Genomic DNA, 23,678 nt, shown 5'->3' with positions numbered 1-23,678 from the left:
AAAAGATAAAAGGCTGAGAGAAACAGTAAATCTACTAAAGCATACCAAACAAAGGTATTTACCTGTTCTATATCTGCTAAGATTTCAGTGACACCTACTCAGTGGTCATTTACATGCCATGCTGTGTATGTCAGTAAGAGCTATGCTGGAGGGAAAAAACCCCCTTGCAAACATCATAAATAAGAAATGAAACACTCCCCCAGACCTGGGTCTCCAGTGCACATATATTAATTACACACCAGAGGGTAAAGCCTCAGTATGTGCAAGCATTTAATTCATTATTTGCATTTATTAAAAACATTCCTTTTCACTTTAACAATAAAGTAACCCAACAGTGAAGTAACAGCAATTCAAATGCAGTCATTTACAGACGTGTGGTTTCTTGTGCCCATTGTACAGTGCAGTGCTGCCAAGTCTCACACCTTAGAAGTAAGCTCCTGCTCTCTCCTCTGTCACACACATACATGCACACACATACAAAATTTACATGTCTGCTCTCACCTATACTCTTTTGGGAAAATCCACAATTTTCATCAATCTCACTCTACAGATTTAAAAATCCTGGCAGCTTTTGAATAGCTTTTCTTCATCAGCTGCAATTAAGTGTTGGAAAAGAAATCCAAAATACACAGAGAGAAACTTTCTCCTTAATAGGAAATGTTAGCAATAGTATGGGATTTCTAATATGTTCCAAAGTTTAGCCACACCATCTTACAGGAAGGCCAAGACTGCATGCCCTGTGATTAGGTTCCCTTAAATGCTGGGCAATTCAGTGTTGTCAGCCATAACATGAAACATTATTTATAACTACTTAACTGTTTTAAAGAGTATAGTTATTAGCTTTCTGTAACATGATCTTAAAGAAGTTGATTAAGTGTGCTTTACAACATGACCAGAAAGAGCTTCCGATTAGTGACATCAATATATGTATTTTACATCTCACATGGCCCATACTTTTAAAACTTGGAAGTGTTGAAATAGGAGTCAAACCAAAATGAAACCAAATCATTAGAACTGAAGCATTTCCTTACCACACTTCATCAATATCATCATGTCATGCCAATAGATTGAATATCCACAATATCGAGTACCTGTCTCTGGCAATAAAACCTAGAAATATATATTTTTTCTGTCACTCATGCAAAACAAAGATGGGCCTCAGAGGGGAGGAATTCAGGGATGGTTCAAAAACTCATCATGGGTTTGGTTCAGACTACAGTAATACAGAAAGTAAACAAATGAAAGAAAAAAATGTTAGGCTCTGGATTGAATAGAAGTTCACATATACCGAATGTTAAACAGATGTGACAGGGATCCATGTTTAATTTTAAGGCTTTAAATTACTGGAGTTCACAGGTTGAAGAAGATAGTGTAGTCATAAAAACAATGTTTTGCAAATACTCAAGACTCTGTTCCCTGGGAATCTGTAATTGCTCCCTATTTCCTTTGGCAATTCCGGTTAACTGCATGTTTTTATTCCTCATTATTACAGTTTTTATTCCTTATTCATCTCAAGCCTGAGGAGGGACTAGTCTCATCCTGGTAAATTCTCAGTAGAATTACAAAGCAGGGAAATTTTGCATCCCAAACCAAATTTCAAACTTCTTTGGAATCTAGTAATGTTCAAATCCAGTTACTGAATTCACACACACTTTTTACTTTATTTAATATTTCTGTCACAACCACAATTGTAATTTGCCACAATTGTATATTTGCCCTCATACTTATATATGAGGGCAAATATATACTTATGTATACTTCAGAAATAAAGACCCCTAAAAAAGGCTCCTGCCAGCTTTTTATTTTCAAGTAAACACTCTGGTAAAATGTATTTGACATATATTTCTCGGGGATTGTGCATAGAGACACAAAAAGAGAGAGAACAGAGAGAGATTTTTTCAGCCTGCAGAAGAGAAGGCCTCGTGGGCTATTGCTGTCTACAACCAGCTAAGCAGAGGATGTAGAAAAGATAGACCAGAATTCTCTGGACATCCCTTCCAACAAACACGGTTTTGATTATAAATATATATATATATGGTACCATTAAAAATACTTGACATTCCTAGTTTCTTTTTCTTTTAAATATGCATAAATACTGGCTAAACATTGATACTACGTGCTTAAACTACATTCTGGTACACATGAAAACCGAACCGTTTGCGGCAAAGTACTGGCTTGAAAAAAACTGGTTTCCTGTTACTGAAATCAGTGGAGTTAGAAAGCTGAAAATCAAGCAAGAAGGAGAGGGGATTATTGTCACCACACCTGCAATAAGCTTTTCTAATTATTGTGCTAGTGTTAAGAAAATCTCAAAAGAGTAAGGTTTTGTTAGAAATGCTGATATCAAACTTTTTTTTTGTTTTAAATATTTTGCAGAGAATGTAAGCAAGGATAGAAAAGTAGTGTTAAAGGGGTTTTTGGTTTTGTTTGTTTGGTTTCTTTTTTTTTGGTTTTTTTTTTTGTTTTTGTTTTTGTTTTTGTTTTTGTTTGTTTGGGTTTTTTTTGCTTTTTTTTCTGCTCAAGAGCACGTTTCCTGAAAGATTTATATCACATGGATGAATTTCAGGACATAGTATCTGTCTATCAAATTCAGACTTATCAAGGTACTCAACCATTAATTCTCAGCCAAGTGCAAGTATCACCGGTTCCAGTCACATTTTTCTTGATTCAGATCTTTGTACAAGGATATTGATTGTTGATTCTGGGATCACTGTGCACCACTGGGCAATTTTGGTCAAGTATTTCACTTCTTGACGTGGCAATAAAAATTAGAAAAGGCTCTACAGCATCTTTCTGTAAAATATGAATTCTAGAGGGATAGGATTGGCATTTAAATCTAGCATGCAAAAGTATAAAAGTATACATGAGAACACATTAAACCACACATTTATTTTAGTCAGAAATAGTTTTATATTATGTATATAGCCACCATTATGTGGTTAAGATAGCAAGTTTAGAAGTTTCAAAATACATTTTCCTGAAAAATGTGGATATAAGTACAAGAAAAGACAATTCCTGATTTATTTGTCCTAATATTTACACTGGTCATGTGAACATCAGCATTCCAGTAGTTTTTTTACCTCTTCCATATGTATTAAGCAATAGAAATAATAACTGAATACTGAATTATAAGTAAACCATAACTACCTTTATTGACTGAATGAACATTTATTAAGTGAACATGGAAATATCTCAAGTTTCTTAAAAAACCCAGAACAGAGGAGAAGTATTTTTTTTAATTAGGAAACAGAGGTGGGTTGGTTGTTTGTTTTTCCAGGCATTCACTTGTAAAAGTTTTGTTAGCTGCAAAAGAAAATCTTTATTTCAAATTTCTCATCATATTCCCATAAACCTGCATTATAATGTCTTTAAATGAAAGCAAAACTAGTTAATCTCACCAACGGTGATATTCCCCAGCTGGTGACTGTAAACCTCGAGTTCTTCCTAAGTTCCAGCTCACATGAGAACAGTGTCTTGTGACTCTTAGACAGCCCTTTATCACATCATACAGGGCAAAGAGCAGCAAGGAGAACAAATGGAGGGCTGAGATAAGAAGGAATAGCTCTTCCTACCTCCTTACAAATATTTCTTGCTGAACAAGATACTGCTTTCATTTTACATTACAAAGCTTCGTCTGGTCTTACAAGAGAGATAAAATGGTCAGTTAGTACTATGCAGGGAATTTACTGTTTTCCAGGAAAACATGGAATGTATGGAGGATATAAGAGATTATTCATTGTGGCTACAAATCAAAAGATAATTTAGTAATCTGTGACACACCTTAAGACACAACACTGTTTTCAGAAACAAAAATGAAAGTGCAATGAATAACCATAATTACTTAAAGACACTTTCTATGCTCCAGCTTAGTTTCATTTCTGCTAGGACTGACCATGAAAAAAGAGGTGAACTTGTCAGAAACCTAACTCAATAATTGCAGTGATTAATCATATTATTTATGATAACACTATGTCTCTCCACATAACCTGTTTGTTTAAAATACACATGAAAACAAGTAAGAAATGGTAGCAGCAAGGGATTTAAGATGATCTTGAAGACAGTTTGTAGTGGCAACCAACACTGGGCGCACTGGGACAAATCCTGCTACCAATGATGGGTACTCATCACTGGTTGCTTTCACTGAGCACCGTGACTCTGGTCAGTGCTCTATGAGCTATTTTTTTGGATGAAAATTGAGTGGAGCCTGTGAAATAGTTGTGAGCCTAGTCAGAAAAGCCTTAATGCCCAAACCATTTAAATTCAGATGGTTTTAAAACTATCAGACGTGATAAAAGGTATTAATCCCGTAGAAACTCGTGGCGAATAAAGCGATTAAGGTGGTGGAGTCACCATCCCCTGGAGGTGTTCAAGAAACGACGTGGCATTTAGTGCCACGGTCTAGCTGACAAAGAGGTGACTGGCCAAAGGTCTTTTCCACCCTAAATGATTCTGTGCTTCCCTGGTTCTCCGAGCCGGTGCAGTGTGATGAACACCCTTTCTTGGAGATCCGCCAAGGTACCCAGGCAGGACCCCGTGTAAGCGCTTACAGCCGCTCTTATCTCACCCCTCCGTTGCCCTGGGAAGACGTGCAAAGCCTGGCAGATTAACGGTGACCGTCAGGGTGACGGCAGCCTGTGTCTTGACGTGGGACGGAAGAGGAGATGATTAATTCGGGCTAAAGTGGGTGCGACAGAGGTGATGTTGTAATCACGGGCAAGCCGGGAAGGCACCGTGCGAGCGCTGTACGGAGGTGTCAGCAGCCCCGTGGGGCACACGCCACGTACACCGCCGTGCCCCGAGCCCCACCGAGGGCCGAGGGGGTGTGCCCGTGGGAAGCGGAGACCACCGGGCGGCTCCGCCGTTCCCAACCGGATCCGTGCTGGGGCCCGCCCCGCGCGGGCAGGGCCGGGCTGGAAGTGACGCGGGCGGACGGGCGGAGCTGCGCGGCGCTGGTGGCCGAGGCCCCATGTTGATGTCCCCGGCGCCCTCCGCGTCTGCCTAGGTAAGAGCTGCCCGGGGCGGGCTGGGGGGCCGGGCAGGGCTGACACGCTCCTTCCCGCCGGCTTCTGGCCGCTTCTGGGCCGGGCCGGGGCGGCCGGGCCGTGCGGCCGCGGTTCTGCGCCACCGGCCCCCGCCAGCTGTTCGGGCCGGCCGTGGTCGGCAGGGGAGCGGCGGGGCCGGGGGGAGCCGGCGGGGGTTCCCTGCCCCGGGTGGAGGAAGAAGGCCCGAGGCCAAGGTGACCGTGTCGGGCCGGTGGCGGGGAAGGGGCGGGAGGCGGCGCAGGAGGGGGCCGGCGGTGTCGGGGGCCCGGGACCGCAGCTGGAGGACTCCGGGAGGAGCTGTCTGGGGTGGTGCGGCTCGTCCTGCTTTTGTTTTTCCTGCCCGACGAGCTTTTCCTCCTTTTCGCCGTCCTTTCCGCTGCGCAAGGCCGAACGCGTCGTTTAGGCTTCCCGTGGGAAGCGCTTGTCATGTCAGTAATGAAGCCTGTGCGTAGCTCTTCCTCCTCCTCTCCCGTTGCCTAGCCGGTAGCTGCGAGTTAAGCAAGCAAGTACCCAGCATCCCCATATCCTTGAACTGTAAGTAGATCTGAGCATCACCTAAGCTCCGGGGATTTTCCTGCTAGGCAACAGTAATCCCACATGATTGTGCTGGTCTGCACAAGTGAGATTTGTGAGCAGTTCTGCTTTGGGGTTGGAAAGCAGTCTACCTTTACTGGTTCCACTAGGGCTGGTAGTCAGCTGTGGCAGCTGACAAGCAATGTGCGGAAATGGATTTTTTTTTTTCCTTTTGGTTGAGTTTGTGTCGTTTTTCGTGGTGGTGTTTTTTTTCAAATTTTACTTATTTATTTATTTTAATATGTGCTTAGGCTGCTATACAATTTTAAAGACAGACTTACTTAAAAAAAAACTCAATTGTTTTTATTAGGTTTTATTATTAATGCTGTATTTACTCATTTTGTACTTATTCTACGTAATGAAAATTAAACACACTCTTTCATGTCAGTGTTATTTGGCTAAGCTACTGAATTAGTAAAAAATAATTAATTGGTTACAATTGAAAATAACTAAGGTTATTAATTTTCTATTAGAACCATAGAAATTGCTGATGCATACTATTTATAGCTCAGAGTGAAATTGAGAGATGCCTCTGTTTTGAGATGGATTTTACTGTGCTGTAACATTTCCTATTCTGGAGTCTGAATCTACATAACTGATAAGATTTATTGTGTACCCTGTTGTCTCTAGAAAACTGTGTTTTGATCTTTACTCAATTTCTTGCTTGTCAAAGTTCTTTTTTATCTATTAATGTTCACAAGCTTTGTGTTTTATCTTGTAACTTGTGTTGGTCAGTATACAAGACTGTTTTTTATTAAACATCTCATACGCTGAAATAATGTCCTGACTGCCCTCCCCTATGTACTTCATGTGTTACTCTAAATTGGGCAGTAATAAGCTTAAAATATTGATGGCTTAAAACTAAAAAAAACCCCCTTGTATTTCCTTTTTCCTTGTTTTGGCTGATGGATAGGTGTTTACTTCAGAGTGCAGTTTGTTTCAGAAAGCACAAGGTCTTTGCTGATTATTTTTTAACTAGTTAAATTCTAAAAGGCTATAGGAGGTACACAAACACCTTTTCATATTTGAACTATTTGAGGCCTTCAGTGACCTGTCTCCTTTTGGTTTTGGTTTCCACATATATTTTCAATGAAAGTAAAGTATTATGTCACACACCTAGCAGTTACCTCTTTCAAGGTGTGAATGTGCTTGGCCTGTATAAAATTACTTTCAGCAGCAATTGCAAGAACAGGGTAGCTCATCTTTCCAGAAATGCCAGATACATAAGGCCCTAATCCTACTAATATCAAATGTTTTGACAAAATTTTGATTACACAATGGAGTCAGACACTTGTAACTTCTCAGTTGCATATATTCTATTTTTGGCAGATATGGCTGAACCTGAGGGAGGGATGTTCTTGTTCTGCTTGTGAAGCATCCTGTGTTACTGTAGTTGTAGCACTAGGTATGCTGAAGGAGGTAGTGAATGGAAAGCACGATCAGAAGCTTTTGCAGTCCAACTGATTAGTGTTAATCCCTCCAACTCTATGCATACCTCAATGTTCCTGCTATCAATGCAGGCCATTGTTTATGGTAATGAAGCTAGACATGAAGTATGTGTTACAGTGAGAATAGTAAAAGATGCCCACAGACTGCTAAACGGGGGCAGGAAAACTCTTGAAGTAGCGAAAAAAGCCAGCCAAAACAAAACCTTCCTGTTTACATAAATGTTCTTATTTAAAAAAAAAAGTCTTAAAATGGAACTTTGATACTTTTACTGAGAGGGGAGGAAAAACTTTATGTGTAAAAATGCTGTGAAAAGCACTGAGCAATACAGATTTGGGAAAAGTTTAAAGCAAGGAAACTACAGAACTTTTGTTTTGCTTGTCTAGCATGTCTAGAACCATTAAGAATCTTTCATTAAGTTAGAACCCTGCTTTGTTTTCACACCACGGCTTTTATTTTCCACTTTCTGACACTGAGATATAATACTGGGCACATTCAGCTAAGCAGTGCTTTCTCTCCATCTTGATGTCATTGCTGAAATGACTGCTCTTTTCATTCTGAGAGGTGGTTGTTTTGGAGAGATGCTGAAGCAGTGCACTTTAGTGAATTTTGTCTATGGCTCTCTGTTTTCAGAACAGGGAAACTAATTGTTAGTTTTTTTCTGTCATAAATATTTCAACTAGATTAATTTTTGTAACTTCACTAGTTTTTCACTATGTTCCAGTAATAACTTCTACAATTTTGTTACAGGTAACCATGTCATCCTTTCAAGAAGTTCCATCTTCAGCTAGCACTTTGCAGACCTCCAATTTTGCACATGTAATTTTTCAAAATGTCGCAAAAAGTTACCTTCCAAACACACATCTAGAATGTCACTACACTCTGACCCAGTTTATCCATCCTCATCAGAAAGACTGGGTTGGTATTTTCAAGGTAAGTTATGCTTGTTCTATTGCTGTTTTTCAAACATTTGCTTGCTGTCTTGCAAGTTAAAATGAATCTCAACAACAGTAAACTTTAACATCCACTTAAGTGATGTATTGGTTCCTGCTGTTAGAGTGTCAATTTTGTAACAAAGACTAAACTGGAGACCAAAACTAGAGGTGTGAGTCCAGCTGGAAGTCTCCTGGAATAAAGAGAAGTTTTAATGTGTGTAGAATTAAATTATTTGAGAAGAGATGTATGGTTACGGAGTGACATTGTGAACAGGACTGTGTGAAATATGTGCACAAAGAGTGAAAACTAAGCTGGACATAACCTGACCCCACCCCTGACTAATTTTTATTGCTAGAACAGGCTGAACAGTATGGATCACTAAAATTATTCAAAACAGATCCTTGGAAAAAATACATTTGGATGTGTTTTCCAAGGTTAATAAAGCTTCATTTATGGGATTAGGAATTGATTAATTCTTATATCTACTTCTGTTTAAGACATTGATTTGTCTATCTTTATCAGTATAGCTCCTAATAGATGATGCTTAAATTCCTTATTTGCATTTTATTTAATAGAAGTCTTGATTCAGGCTTTAATGAAGTGATGCTTTGGCAGTGGGGAGGGGAGAAGGGTGACAGACTAATTTGTTACTGGAGCACTTTTCCCGTAGAACTCAGTTCACTGTTTAAGAATGTAAATGTTCGACTTAGTTGTCATCTGCAGATTGTGAGTCTTTATGCAAGCTAAATTACTCCTCTGCAATATAAAAATACTGTGCTGTGTGACAAAGCAGAAGTGTTTTTATTGCCATGTGCAGTGACTGTATAGTCAGTAGATTGTGCCACGGGGGCGTTAGCTTGCAAACAGGCACAATTCTCTGGTAAGGCATTTTTAAAAATAAGTGTGTATGTGTCTTACTTGCAAAGTTTTGAAAAATGATGTAACTGAGAAAACACTTGAATGTTTAGCTCTTGGCATTTGTGAAATGTAAAAAACCCTTCTTTATCAAAACTTTATAAATGGTTCTGTTTATATTGCGTGTAAGCATCTTGAAGTTATTGAAATGTGAATGTAATGGTTTTGTCTGTTGGCCTGTGTGAGAGAGGCAATGAGACAGGACTCTAGAATTACTAATCAGGTAAAAGAAAAAAGGAGTTGGGAAACAGTTTTTCAGTAATTACACAAAATGCTGTGTACAATGTACAGGTTTCATCTTGACTGTGATAGTTTTCTTAAACTATTGATGTTCTGCTTTATTCTACTTCAACAGAGGCAGGTAATACTTTGGCAGTCATTTGAGGAACATGTTGAGCTGGCATAAGGTAGTGCTACTGTTGAAAGAAACATCTTTAATGCAGGGTGGCTTGTTTCTTATGCTTCCTCTTTATGTGAAACGAGATCTGGTGTGGTGAATCAGATTGAGGTTAAGACCAGTGTTTTGTGACTAGATATTTTAAATGGAATTTCCCAACTAAATTCCAGTGTGCCTGATGCACATCAGTATAAGGGAAGGAAGCATTGCAAGATGGCAAGAATAAAAATGGCTTTCTTTTAGTGGTTATATCAGCTTACACTAAGTGTTATGAATATACTTAGTATAGTTACAGTACACTGAGTTAAATAGAGCCAGCTGTCTAACTACATCTGTGTCTACAAATATGTAAATGTACTGTTTGCGGTAAAATAAACTGTGAAAACCTAGTCATCCTGGGATAGATAATAGAAGTTGTACTGTGATCTGAATGTAAAAATGAGTGACTTCTAGAGAATCGATTGTTCATGAGCAAATAAAAAAGCACCTGAAGGTGGCTTGAAACCTAATGAAAGCAGAAAGGAGTTTTATCATTTACTTCTTTAAACACGTATGAAGGTTGCAGTGCATGGTTAGTAAATTGAGCCTGTGATTGAAAAATAAACAAGGACAAAAGAAAATCTTGACTAATTATGAGAACAGTAATTAATGACCTTTAATATTGGCTGGTATGTAGTGAAAGTGGGATTTCTATGAGAGAACTCAAAAGTGTCAATTCACAGACTGTTCATGTAGAGGGAATAAAATTCACTTTGTCCTTTTGAAGTGCATAAGTTGCTTAGAAAACAAATCTGTTCAAGCTGGTGTCGTTTAACCTGTGTCTGAAATTGCACAGAAGGTAACTGGTGTTGTAATAGTGAATAGTGGACAGAGGAAAAAGGCACCTAGCTAAAAAAAACCAAAAAACCTCAGCCAAAAACCCCAACAAACAGTTGTAATTTTAGATTGGTGTGGAAAATAAATATGAAATAAGATTCTTCCTGTGCTCTGTGAGCATTGTTGTTTTTGGTTCTAATGCTGATTTTTGTTGAATTTTAGGGCTCAATGGCTTCAGCAGTATTCTGTCTTGTTTGCTCTGCTGGCTGGATAAGAATTTTTTTATTGAACTGAAAAAAAACTTAGGTAAAAACTTAGGTACCTTTTTAAGTGAATGGTTTTTATTTAGGATGTGAGTGTGTGCTTTTTTTCAGCAACAATGATGTATTGAGTAAATATTGGTGTTATATATATCCTTATATTATTGCGTTTGTTTTGCTTTTCCAGCTGTTAGTGCAGCCGCACAGTGAAATGGATTAGTAGGTTGATCTGCCAGGAAAATACAGCCTCTCCTCCCTCAGCTTTTGCCATCTTATTTCATAACTGACTTGGTGCTTGGTTTGATCGTGGTGTGGTGCAATGGGCGGCTGTGCTGGTGTCACTGTGATGGAAACAAGGGGACTGGGGAGGTGTATATGGAAGGGCTATGCCTGCTTTATTGGTATGGCTGCTTAATATGGAGTGACAGTTGAAGCTTCTTTTTCGAACTTTTTTAGAGTTCTCTTCTTAATAGCAGCTTACTTGAAGTTGTGAAAGTTAAGACTCTACCCTCTTCTCTGCATATGCTGTAGGTGAAATGTGATTTTTTTTTTGTTCCCAGTATAAGTTGCTAAATGTTGAACTTCAGTAATAATGAGCAGAAGGCTCTTTGAGATGGCAGTAACAGGTTTAAAACTGTTCCCAGGCAAGAACTTTTGTATTGCTTAGGAAAATGTAGACCCAGTGTTCATAAACTGAAAGAGTAATGTTGCATATAGGAGAATTATTTCACATGTGCCAGTGTTTTTCCAAACTAGATGCATCTAAATGCATACACTAATTGGACATCTGGCAAAAACTGGGAGATGTAGGAAGTGCAATAATGAAAGATAATATCCTTTAGAGCAGAAATTCTGCATATGCATTTTTTATTAGTTTTGTGTTTATTTTTATTACTTGTCCCCTACAGGAGAGGAGTTAAATGCAGGTTTTGATTCAGTCTTCCAAGTCTGTTGTCTGTCATTGCTGCTGTGTGTTTTTTTGCTTTTATGGTATTCTGGAGAGTCATCTGTAATCAAGTGCTAAAAGGTCTTGATCAGTTATGCCCTTGCGTGTTACCAAGAAAAAGCATTTTTTTCAGAGGAGTACTGGTGTAGTATTTGGTGTAGACATCCGGAGCCCCAATTCCTCTTCATGCAGTTTTATGAAAACTAGAATTTGAGATCAGCTTTCCCTCTACTGAGGGTTTCTGTGCAGGATAATCTGATGGTTCCTAGTGTGGAGTCAGAGGCGAGAAGACCTTGATTGATTTCATAGGAGATCTGTATTTCTAGAGTGATCCAAGACCTCTTTATTTGTTTCTGCTCATCTCTGTTAATCAGAATCTGGAGAGGCTTTTAATGTAACCCAAATTGAAACCTTTGAAATGAGGAAAAATAATCAATGTGTGTACTGCATCTGGTTGCAAAACTGGCCTGTCTGTAGGTAGTCCTAATTTCCGGCGAGGGAAGTCTACATCTCATGGCTATAAAATAAAATAATCATATGGCTGAGTGATATTTTTTGCATTATTAATACACAATGTCCAGATTTGCAGAAGTGTTTGAAAAGCCTGCTTGGTTTCTAGGAAGCAGTGCCTACCTCTTTGTCTGGAGCATATGTCTGCAAGTAGGGCTGTCAAATGTTCAGTATACAAGAGAGGCTGGTTTACTCCACATCTCAAAGGCACAAGGAAGGGCTCTTGTGGACATTATCAAGATAATTGCATCAAGAGAGTAGTGTTAAAGGTGTAGGTGCTTGTGGAGTATATCATAACACTTTGAATTTCTGAAGATAAAATTTAGCTGAGACAAGCATGTCGGAATGACTGGCAATATCACATAATCAATCTTACATATGTTACGTTAATGACTTTGGTCTTGCTGTGTCATTAATTAACTGTTCCATCAAAACTTTTCTGTTCCTCAGTTGATACATTTTTCTAAGTAATCTACATTACCATTCTTCTAGGATGTTGACAAGTTGTAGGCATGCTTTGATATTGACTGTCTCAGGGTACCCCTGGAGAAGAAAGGAAAATAATTTCTTAATTTCTATGTTTTTAATATCCACAATTAAAAATGGAGAGCAGACGTTCTGGCAGCCTAACATATGGAACAACTGAGTAACCAGAATTGGGAAGATCTTAGTAACTTACTGAACACAAAAAGTACCTCTTGCTCAAAGAGAGTACTCAGTGTTTACAAGGCCACATCTGAGCTACTGTTTGTGCACCAGTGCAGTGCCTGTGTTTGTATGCAACTTAATTTCTGTCATTTCAATGTCCTTAATTATAGAAGATCTCAGAATTAAATTGTCTGTGGTCAGAAACTTTCGTTACACAGTTTAGAACTGTATTTGATAGAGACTTCAGAAACAACTTTGTTTTTGCATTTTATCAAGGCAATATAGCTGTATCTTTGAATAGTATTCTGGGTTATTTAGTCTCTTTTGGACTGCAAATAATAGTACAGCTTGTGTGAGTCATTTCAATATCCTGATTTTTCTGTAGATTGATAACTTAAGCAACAATTATTTCCATACAGATTACATTCTGAAGTACAAAACATCTGGATGTGTTACTTGCCACATGCATATAGAAATACCATTCTTCTGGCATGGAATCATCACTGCACAGCTGGCCATGATAGATACAGGAATGTGCAGTGCACAGTATGTCCTGTTGTTAAAATAGTTGGGAAAAGAGCTGTTGGAATTCAGAATGTTTTTGAGAATTTCTTTAACTGTGAATTAGAGTGATTCTGTTGGTTTCTGGTTTACTTTCTTTGGAAAGACAAGTAAATAGTACTTGGCATAAAAAAAGAAATTCCCTGGCAACATTACTTGCTGTTTCCATATGAGGTGAAGAGAATGATAATCTGTGTTTATGTGATGTTGCCTTTGACAAGAAATTTAAACATTTTTTTTCCAAGTGTCAGTAATTTTCTAAAACGAGTTGGTGTGGTAGGTTGTAGAATTGGCATAACAAAGTAGTCAGTAGCTGGTAACAATTTTGAAATAAAAGACTGTGCTAATTGATAGTTCTCATGAGATGTGGTAGCAGGGGAACAGTTCACTTAAACCCCACCTGCTGTTTTAAAATACATTTTCATACTTATCTCCTAGAGTAAATAGTAGCTTTGTTACTCTTTGATCTGTCATACATTTTTTGGACAGTAGTTTACATATGTAACAGGTTTACTTGTAGGGAATTCTTATTGTTTCTAAATTTATTTTGATTTATACCTAATAGAGGAAATTGATCCTATGGTCTAGGCACTCGGTCAATGTCATTTTGACACATTCCTCTGAGCTATGAGGTAGAAATATAATCAACAAGAGATGATCATAACTTAGGATCCTGATTGTACCTTGATACTGCAAGAAATACCACATGTTTGCAATAGGCCAAATTAATGTACGTGTTTGTAACATTCAGCAGGGATGGACTTCATGTCTGGGACTGAGAGAACATTTTGAGATTACAGCCTTTCATAAAGAATCTAGAGTACTTTGCAGCCATCTTTTACCCAAGAACGTCACAACCTTGGGGCTCCTGTTGTATAACTGATTTTAATCCCAATGTGAGTAGCAAGGTCGTGTCTAAAGTGAAGGCTTAAGCATCTTGGCTAAGTCAAAGTTGCATGTGCTATAAGGGGATTACAGACATACTGAAACCCCCAAGGTTTGACTTTGCTTACTTATTTTGAAATGTCTATGCCTGTATGTTACTACAGTGCACTTAATACTTAAATAAGTACTTTTCCTTATGTCCATGTTCTGAAATTGTTTGTACAGTTTGATTCTTTCAGAACTGCTATCTAGATACCATTATTTGCTGATGATGCCTGTGTTCAGTAGGACCTTGCATTAATGCTATATCAGTGTTAACAGTCAGCATTAACTCTCAGTAATTTTGGCTGGTATGAGCTTCACTGAACCCAGATGTTTTCATTTTCCTATCTGCTAGTTGTTTAGGAGAACTTGGTGTATGTAGCTGCTGGTTGTAGATTATGTGCTACAGTAGCACAGGCGTTGCTGTCACTTTCAAATAACATCACTTTGCTCAGGGTTATGGCCAAACCAGGCCTGCCTGGAGAAATCTCTTCCTGGGATACTGGTTCCAATGGTGTTTTGCTTAGACACCTGTGCTGTCTGTGGTTTGGGGCAAAGTGCCTCTTACATGTGAAACATGGAAAGGCTGCTGACTTAGTGTCATCAGTAATAATTAAACTGTATAACATACATGCAGAACCTTATCTACTGTCTGTGATTTTGCTTCTTTCAGAGGTAGCACATTGTCTTCTTGCACTACATAGGGTGCTTTGCCAAATTTCTTTCTCAGCTATATAATTTACCTTTTAAATTAGAAAAAAAAAGGGCTTAATTTTTACTCTGATAAATTTTGTGGTCGAATTTTTTGTGTGATTTAAAAAAAAAACTGGATTGTAATTAGGTATCTTCAGTAAAGACCTGCTGATTATGCCCAAGTTAGTTCAGCTAAACAAGTGTTTTCCAAAAAAGTGTTTGCTTCTTTGGTTTGTTGATGTTGTGTAGATGGGTCAGGCACTGTTAGTATAGCAGAATGAACACTGCTGTTCTTTCAGCTGTGTAACAGCTTTCTGAGGCCAGGGAACAAAATGCCAAATGAGCCTCCCATGCTGATGGTCTTTCTTTAAGGCACTCTGTCTCCAGATGGAATCGACTGACTTTACCAAGCAATTATGAAAGGAAAGAAATTTAGCAAAATGGATAATCAGAAAAAAATTATTTTCCATGTTCATCTGAAACTCAAGAAATGAAAACAAAGTTGGAAATAATTTTTAGACTGAAAACACTGTGGAGTTGTAAGGTAGAGCTTTCACCTTAGAAAAGCTTACATTCTGTGTAAGGTGAACCAGATGAGAGTTGAAGGAGATACAGTAAAATAAAATGGCAATTGTTTTCCCTCAGGTAGATATTGGATAACTCTGTATTGCTATACAGACAGGCACTCCCTATTTATGCTCCCTCTCTCATGCCCCCAGTTATTTTTCTACTTGGCAAATTTTCTTCAAGCTCTTCTGTTGAAACATACTGTGGGTGAAATGTAAATATGGGAAAGCTAATCTCACTGTGTGATATGACATTGCAGTAAGAAAGGGACTTGTATCTGTGGGGCAGCAGAGAAGAAGAAAAAACGTGTGATGACTGCATGTCTATTTGTTAGAAGAAGGAAAACCTGTCTAGTGTGTGTATTATGGGACAGCTGAGTTGTCCCTACTTGCCCAGCCAAATTACAAAGCACTTGGTGCTGGACTCTTAAACTTTACCAGACTTCAGCATTTCCACTGTGGCTACTGAGTTGGTTTAACGGAAAAATGACGGAAAAATGTTTATGATGTCCTAAATTGAAATAAGTCTTTCTACTCAAAAGTAGGAGATAGAAATATCATGGGTGTATGACTCTGTAATGGCCTATTAATGCTTTCCATTTTATGACAGGAAAATTAAATTCGTGAGGTTTCAGTTATACATTGTACATAATAACCTAATCTGGATGTGACATTTTTTTGTGGTATAAATGATGTATAGTTATGTTTTAGTTTAAAAACATGGCTGAGAAGGTGAAAATAGGATTTGGTTTCTGGATTATTAATGTCTCATTAACTTCTGAAGGAAAGCAGGAATGTTTGCATTTATGCACAGCTGTCTAATTTAAAAATGTATTTGGGAATGGAGTTTGAAAGAATTAAATGCAGAGAATATAGAAGAATGTGTTGAGTAGCAGATGCTTTATGTCTAACTCAGTTGTAAAATGGATGTTTTTCTTTTTGTTGCTTTAAGGAAGTTGCATCATCCAGGTCTTAACATGTTCTTTTGACTGAGAAATAAGAATGTTTCTATATTTTTTGAGTTTTGAACTCTGAGCAAAATGTTTTCAAAGTTTTCAATGAATTCCTTAAAAAGTAATGGTATCAGCACAGTCAGTCAATGCAGATGGCTGCTGTGCTCATCAGATGATGACCCGAGTTCAGGCTTCACAATGAGTGAAGTGTAGTGAGTGTAGTTTGACAGGTAATTCTTCATTTTTCTCCTCTGAACTTCAGAAGGTTTTGTGTCAGAGTTCTAGAATTTGCAATGTTTGTGTGCTTGAATGTGGATGGTGTAATGGTTGCTATGGCTTGTGCCAGGTTTTTAAGTTGGACTAATAAACTGTGCCTGTTTTGTTCTTCCTGGCTCAGAAAATTTCTCAGTGTGTCCTATGTAAATTTTTCATTTATTTAAGATTTCTGATAGTAATACAGGATTACTGTGTATCAGTGCATACTTTGTATTTTGACTGAAACTTGGTTTCATGTTTGTAGTAGACTTTTTGTTGGTTGTGGTTTTGTTTTGTTGTTGTTGGTGGTTTTTGGGGTTTTTTTGTTTGTTTTTTTTTTTTTTTTTAATTTTTCATTTTTTTGTTTTGTTTTGTTTGCCTTTTTTTTTTCCCAACTGATATGTGAAGTTGACTTTAACTTTGCTTTCACATTTTGGTACATAAGAATGTGTTCTTCATACCAAAATAGATCTGTTAACTTCACATGAGTCTTCAACAAGAATTAAGTGTGGGTTTCCACATCTTTCCCCTTGTTACTGTCTTTTAACAGCTGTCAATTTCTAATTATTAATGTAAATAAATATGTTTGGAGATTCATAAATATTCATAATTTAAATAAATTTTTAGAACTTGCTTATTAAATGAAGGAAATGAAAAATGATACACTATTATTGAAGACTTATTTTAAATATATTTTTATAATGGACGTAATTTATCTCAGTGGCTTTTTTTCATTGTTTTGAATTTCAAATGTGGGAATTAAATTTTCAAATCATTCTAACAAGCATTTGTTTGTTTTCTACATAATGTTTTCATGAGAAAAGGTGTTCAGTGTTAGTTATTTCAGCTGTTTTGTCCGTTCAAATAGTCCAACTCTTGCTTCTATTGACCTGACAATTTTCCATTTTCCTCCTGTCAGTGTAGTACAGGTAAGGTGTTCACATTGAGTGGGTTCTTGTGGAGGATCTGGACTCCCATTTCAGAGACTAACCTGGAAGACAGTCTGTATTACTGGTAGAGGTTTTGTTGGTATCATCAGCAGTAAGACAAATAGTCTAGCATTTCTGATTCTGAAATGAAACTGTTTTTCTAAGCTAATATGCCCGATGTTGCTGAGGATGCTGTTTGTTTTGCTTCCAAATCTACAGGGTTTTATTTATCATATAAACTCACTGTGGGGCTGCTGACAAATATTCTCCATATTTTTCAATTTTTCTTTGCTTCCTTGTAGCTTTTGCCACTAGTTTTAGTTTCTCAATTTTTATTTACTTTCCCTTAAGCAACTTTAACTTTTATTCATATAGTGTTAACCCTAGTTAAAGTTTAGACATCTGTTGGTTTTCTTTCTGAGCTGAAAGAAATACCTGTGTCAAAAGATCACATTTAAATCACTGTTGAGCCATCCAGTGTGTGCTGTAGTCTTGTATCTGTGATAGTATAATCTGTTGCCATAGAGAAGCTTATGACTATGCATATGTATGTATATAGTACAGTATTTTATAGTTTGGAACCACTGTGTACTCCATACTAGCTTGTTAAAGAGGATATTGACAAAGATACAAAGTACAAAAGTGACAGTTTATTAAAACCTGTTGATAAAAGAACATATTTCTTTTTTAAAAAAAATACCTATATCCTGCACCTAAAACATGGATTACTTAAATTTGTTTTCATTTTATTTTCAGCATATCATTATGTGGCTTTGCTCCTTGTTTGTGCCATCTAAGAAATAACCTGTGAAATTTAATGGTATTTATTGTTATGTAGGAAGAATGTTGAAAAATGTTACTAAGTTAACTTGCTTTGCTGCAGAATACTCACCTTCCCCTTTCAAAATGTATTAAGCTGTGAGGAAGATGACATTTGTTCATACTTCCTTCTCTGCATTGTCACATTTTGACACGTGCAACGTGTAGCAGGGAAAACCCTCATTTTCTGAAATTCTGTGCAGTGACAAGAGCTGTTGGGCAATGCACACCTGCTGATGCCTTGTGTGTGCCCATTAGGAAAGAATGGAATTGTCGTGATCATAAGAGTGTAAGACAGGGAGCGTCACCAGGGGAAAGAGATGATGGATGACAGGAAATGTGGAGAATTGTTACAGAAAATACTTGTGGGGTAAACTTCCTTGGGTATTCCCTGCTAGCTCTTGATGTGTCACAGGTTTCTTTTTACCAGTAGTCTACAGATTACAATTATACTTAAAAATACAGCACCTGCTGAGAAACAGACTAAGAGAGTTGTTTTCTATATAATTATTTTTTTTGTTTGTATCAGTATGGCTAAAGTTTTAATGACCTCAAAAAAACCCCTTTTGTTGATTGCTACTACAGGTAGAGTATTGGTAAAAATAACTGCTGGTTTTAGGATAAATCACTAGATTTATGAATCAATATGTGATATCTAAGAAAAATATAAAAAGATAGAATTCAAGGAATAAGCTTTTTATTTTTGTATTTATGTTCACTGGCATTTGTTTCTTATTTTTGTTTTCCAGTGTTAATTATCAGAAGGAACAAAGTTATTTTAGTCACGAAAATAGTGTTAGAAGCAGTGTGTGCATATTCTGGTTTTTAGCAGATAAAAAGATTATTTCAGTTCTACACAGTGATAATTTAGTTTCTTTTCTGAAACGAAAACGGTGATGTTGACTTTTCACTTACTGAGAGCTAAATTTAGAAAGCAGTATGCTTCAGTTTAGGACAGCAAATAATGGTGTATGCTTCTCTTTTCTGAGTAAAAGCAAGTTCATGAAAAAAAAGGTGGTAACACGTGAGTTGGATTTGAAGACATGACTAATGTGAAAATTTGTGAAATGTTTCCTGTGAACTTTTGTCGAGAAAAAATTGCTTTTACTGCCTTCAAGTTACTGGAAGAGTTTTCCTTGTTGTTTCTGAGATATTTAAAAGTGTGGGAACAACAACCCCAGGAAGTCTCATTTCACTGGCATTTTTAAAAGCTGCTTGGTAGGAGTTATCGTAGAACTCTTCTTTGCTGGGAATGGGCCTAAGACACAGTGTATGATTCCATTCTAGTGGATGTGTTGAGCATCTGCACTGCTTCTGTTCAGTAAGTGTTGCCTTACAGAAGCAATGAGAATTTCATCTGGTTTCACTGTTGTTAATCACTGTTTTTTGAGAATATAAAAACTGTCCATCATCTTCAGCATTAGTTTCTTCCATACTTCTTTATAAAAAGTGAAGTAGTGAATGGACATCTATGGAATAATCTATTCAGAATTTTTTTATTAATGCTGTATATTTTTTTGCATTCATGAAATATGTGCCTATATACATCTATAATTGCTGCTTTGCTGTTGAATTACTTTCACCTTTGATGTTCTTTTTGCCTATCTAAACATATTCTCTTTTTTTTCTTTTTTAATTGAAAATTCCTTTAAAACCCCAGCTGCTAATGCTTTTAAAACACACTGCTGCAATGTATTCTTTATAAAGAAAGAGTTCTGAACTTGGAGCTTGGAAGTGTTGCCTATTGAAGCAATGAAAATCATGATTAGTAATTTAATCTTTTCTTGGTTGTTGTGTGGTTTTTGTTTGTGGGTATTCGGTTCTTCCTCTTGAAAGAGTCTTTCTTACCTGATAAAAATTGGGAAACAATTTATTCCCTTTCCATATCTTAATTCTTCCATGACAGTGTTCCTAGTTCCTGATAAACTGTTAGTAGCATTTGGTAAGGTTTTGGTGGTTTTTTTTTTTTTTTATCAGTAGAATAAATCAGATCTATTTCTTCTTTTCCTTTACCATTATGCTGTTATTAATATCCATTGCTTTACAGTAGTTTGCTTTGGCTTTCTGGTTTAGTTGAATGTATTTCAAGCCTGTTGGGATGTATGTCTTCAGAGGGTGGAATCACAGGCTCATAGAATAGCTTGGGTTGGAAGGGATGTTAAAGAAGATGTAGTTTCAACCCTCTGCCGAGGGTAGGGACCCCTCTCACTAGACGTGGTTGCTCAGAGCTCCATCCAGCCTGACCTTGAACACTTCCAGAGATGGGGCATCCACAGCTTCCCTGAGCAACCCGTGCCAGTGGCTCACCACTGTAACAGAACTGCACTCCTAGGAAAACTCTGAAAGCAGAGGGTTTTTGAAGTTAGCAGAACACTGCTGACTTAGCTGAGTTATGTTTTCATGCATATATGTGTTTTTTCTTTCCAGACATAGTGTGTATGTATGAGAGAGTTAGCATTCAGTGAAATGCTGGTCTTTAGCATTGCAAAAGTTGTCAAAAAATTCAAATGTCAATTGCGATCTTTTCAGTAGCATAGAAAGCTTCCCCCACCCCCCACTTTTTATTTTCTGATGAACCAGTTGGACTGTGGACACAAAAGAGTCAACATTGGCAGAACCTACACTAAGGAAATTTCATTATAAAATCAGGAATTAATATTTTTGTATTTTTAATATAGAAATGTGTATCTTTATGGAAAAAAATTAATGTACCAAATAGTTTAACATAGAGTGAAAACTGTCTGGCATTTTACTTTATATAGGCCCTTTTATTGCCTTAGACCCATTTACTGCCTTAGGTAACAAGCTTAATAAAATTAATGCTAAATCTTTGACATGCTTGTTAAAATATTCGTGATTTGTAAACATTGTTAAGTATCTTTTCATTGCATTTTGAAGCAGAAATATGCATATTACAGTATGTTATAAAGGCCAGACCATGGTATCTTAACTGTGTCTATCAAAGTCTTCTGTTTAATGTTTTCTCTTTCTGTATTTTATTTTTTTAATTATTTTTGTTGTGGTTTATTGAATTTTAGGTTGGTTGGAGTACTGCAAGAGATTATTACACATTTCTTTGGTCACCTATGCCAGAAAATTATGTGGAAGGATCAACTGTTAACTGTGTGCTGACTTTTCAAGGTGAGTATAAGGTAGTGTCTATCTGTAGTTTCCAGCCTACTCAGCTTTTTAAGTACTTAATGGTTAATTTAGGAGCTGAGCATTGTATAACAGTTCTGGAGTTTAAAAAAGATAAATTGGAGGATAATTTTCACATTTCACTGTGGGAAGTTTAGTCTTATTTTAGATGTCAAGGAAAATTGTAAGGAAAAGTATGTGACTTAATGTGTTTTTCCATAGTAATGGCAGATATTCATGATTGATAGAGAAGTTCTGCTGGAAACTATTAAAATACAATAAATGACTTTGTTTAACCATCAGCAGGCTCTTTTTTATCTTGGCCTCTCTTAGTGCATTGTGTCTTTACATTGTCTTTAGTGTCTGGAGTTTAAACATTATCAACGTGAAATGATTCTTGTCAAAGAATAGTGTAGATGATGGTTTCATGAAAGTTCAGAGTAGTCATAGAGTTGCAAGGGACTTTTTGCTGCAAGGAATTGATGGAAATGTCTGAGGCTTTTAAGAAAAGAGTAAGGAACAAATGAGAAAATGTTACACCACTGTACAAGTCTATAGTATTTTTAACACTGCGTGTAAGTTATACCCTCTTCTTCCCCTTTGCAGTCTGAAAATAGGTCTAGTAAAGTGCAGCAAAGAGTGTCAAAATTAAGAAATAGCTTCTCTGTAAAGGTGTGGAGATAAAGATGAGGGCCACACTTGTTAAATAGAAAACGAGACAATGCCTTTGGGTTATGACATGGGAAATTTGTGTCTGACGTTAGGAAGAGCATTTTTACCATGAGGGAGTAGTGCAGTTCTTGAACAGGTATCCTGGTTTGGAAGGATGAGAATTCTGTACAGTTGTTTAGGCACAGCCACAGTAATCTCAGGTGCTGACAACAGCCTCTTGAGTGGAAAACCTGACAAAATTACCTTCCAGACTTCCTTCTGCCAGGTTTTTCAGGCTGGGCAAGGAAAGTAGTGTGAAGTGACTGATGCCTCTAAAATCAGCTACCCATGGCTTGAGTGGATTAACTATTCTATATATCAAAAAAAATAGGAACCATTGATGTAAGTTACCAAGTGACAAGTTCAAAATGGAGGTAGATATGATACTTTTATAACAAAGTCAACATGCAGAACTTGTTGCCACAGGAGACAACAAATGTCAAAAATCTACACACATTGAAAATTTTATGTGAAAAGAGCACCTCCACTAAATTAATGCTTTTCTGCATACAAACAGAATTTTATGTACAATCTTACCTTCTTTTTTACTTCTCAGTCTTGGCCTTAGTCTTTGTTTGTGTGTGTGTTTATTGCTTAAAACATATTAAAAACATAAATAATTGAAGTCCTGAAATGATGATTCTATTAGCTTGTTGTTTTATTAAAGCTGCAAATAGTGATAGCTTTGAGTTCAGTTCTTTCTCTTTTTTTTATTCTGTTTCTTTCAATCAGGATCATATCCACATAGTCTGATAACCTGATAACCATTTTATAAACTTGAAGCTGATTGGAAAGTGTGTGTGCTCTGCAGAAAGTGGAAGGAAATCATTAGTTTCTTTCACAGTTACCAAAGTTCACTGAATGAATGAAATTGAGTCGGACTCAAATGAAAAGTGATGTAGAAGAGTAGAACTCTTCTGTTCAGTAGAACTGCCATTATCAGTCCTTTGTACGTAGAAATTTTACCACACATTAAGAGACCAAGTGTCTCTGTCTCATCTGTTACATTCCATCCTGACTGATCTCCACTTTTATAGAGCTGCCAGATTGAACCTCCATTCAAACAGTCTCCTGGTTGTGTTTGGCAAGATATTTTAATGCTGCTGAGATGAGATCAGTAGATCTCACAGGAGCTTAATTATCTGAGCTAAGTAGTAAATGTTGTGCAGCATGTTAAATGTGGTTGTTTTTTTATGATCAAGTAATTGTGCTGGAAGAAAATAATCAGAAATCTGTTTCTCTAGTACATGTTAGAACAAGAAGAAAGATTTTCAGTAGTTTTAAAATCAGGTTGTCTGAACCAATATTGAAATGTGCTGAAGCTGCAGTGTAGATTGTTCTGCATTTATTTCTGCATAGTTTCATCTTACTTAAGCACTGAAGTAAGATGAAATACAGTGCTATATAGGAAATATATATGCTGTATAGGAAATACAAAATCCTGATGTTTTGAAATTCAGATACTATGCCATAAGTGACTGTTAATAAAGTATAGGACTAATGAAAACATGAAGTTCTTGCTACAAGTGCTAGCTATACAGGCAAATGTAATGTTTTACTGTTTCTAGGAAAGGTAGCTGAGAGTACTGGGAAAAGACTTCCAGGAATCTGGAATAAAAGTTTGTGAAAAGTTAATG

General features: G+C 37.0%; 1 protein-coding gene across 5 annotated transcripts in view; it reads left to right on the top strand.

Moving 5' to 3' along the window:
- Positions 1–4,835: 4,835 nt before the first annotated feature.
- Positions 4,836–23,678, top strand: part of TAX1BP1 (Tax1 binding protein 1) — a 55,664-nt gene continuing 36,821 nt past the window's right edge. For 2 of the 5 annotated variants that reach the window (XM_039707324.1, XM_039707294.1), the window contains exons 1-3: positions 4,838–5,002; positions 7,812–7,994; positions 21,231–21,333. In XM_039707324.1, coding sequence (XP_039563258.1) covers positions 7,818–7,994; positions 21,231–21,333 — 280 coding nt within the window. In that variant the 5' untranslated portion in view covers positions 4,838–5,002; positions 7,812–7,817. Of the gene's footprint in view, positions 5,003–7,811; positions 7,995–21,230; positions 21,334–23,678 lie in introns of all 5 variants that reach the window. The other 3 variants (XM_039707334.1, XM_039707315.1, XM_039707304.1) reach the window with 2 other exon arrangements.

The sequence above is a fragment of the Passer montanus genome, unplaced genomic scaffold (genome assembly GCF_014805655.1).
Source record: "Passer montanus isolate IOZ18808 unplaced genomic scaffold, ASM1480565v1 scaffold10, whole genome shotgun sequence".
Taxonomy (NCBI): domain Eukaryota; kingdom Metazoa; phylum Chordata; class Aves; order Passeriformes; family Passeridae; genus Passer; species Passer montanus.
This window is presented reverse-complemented; position numbering and strand designations above follow the sequence as displayed.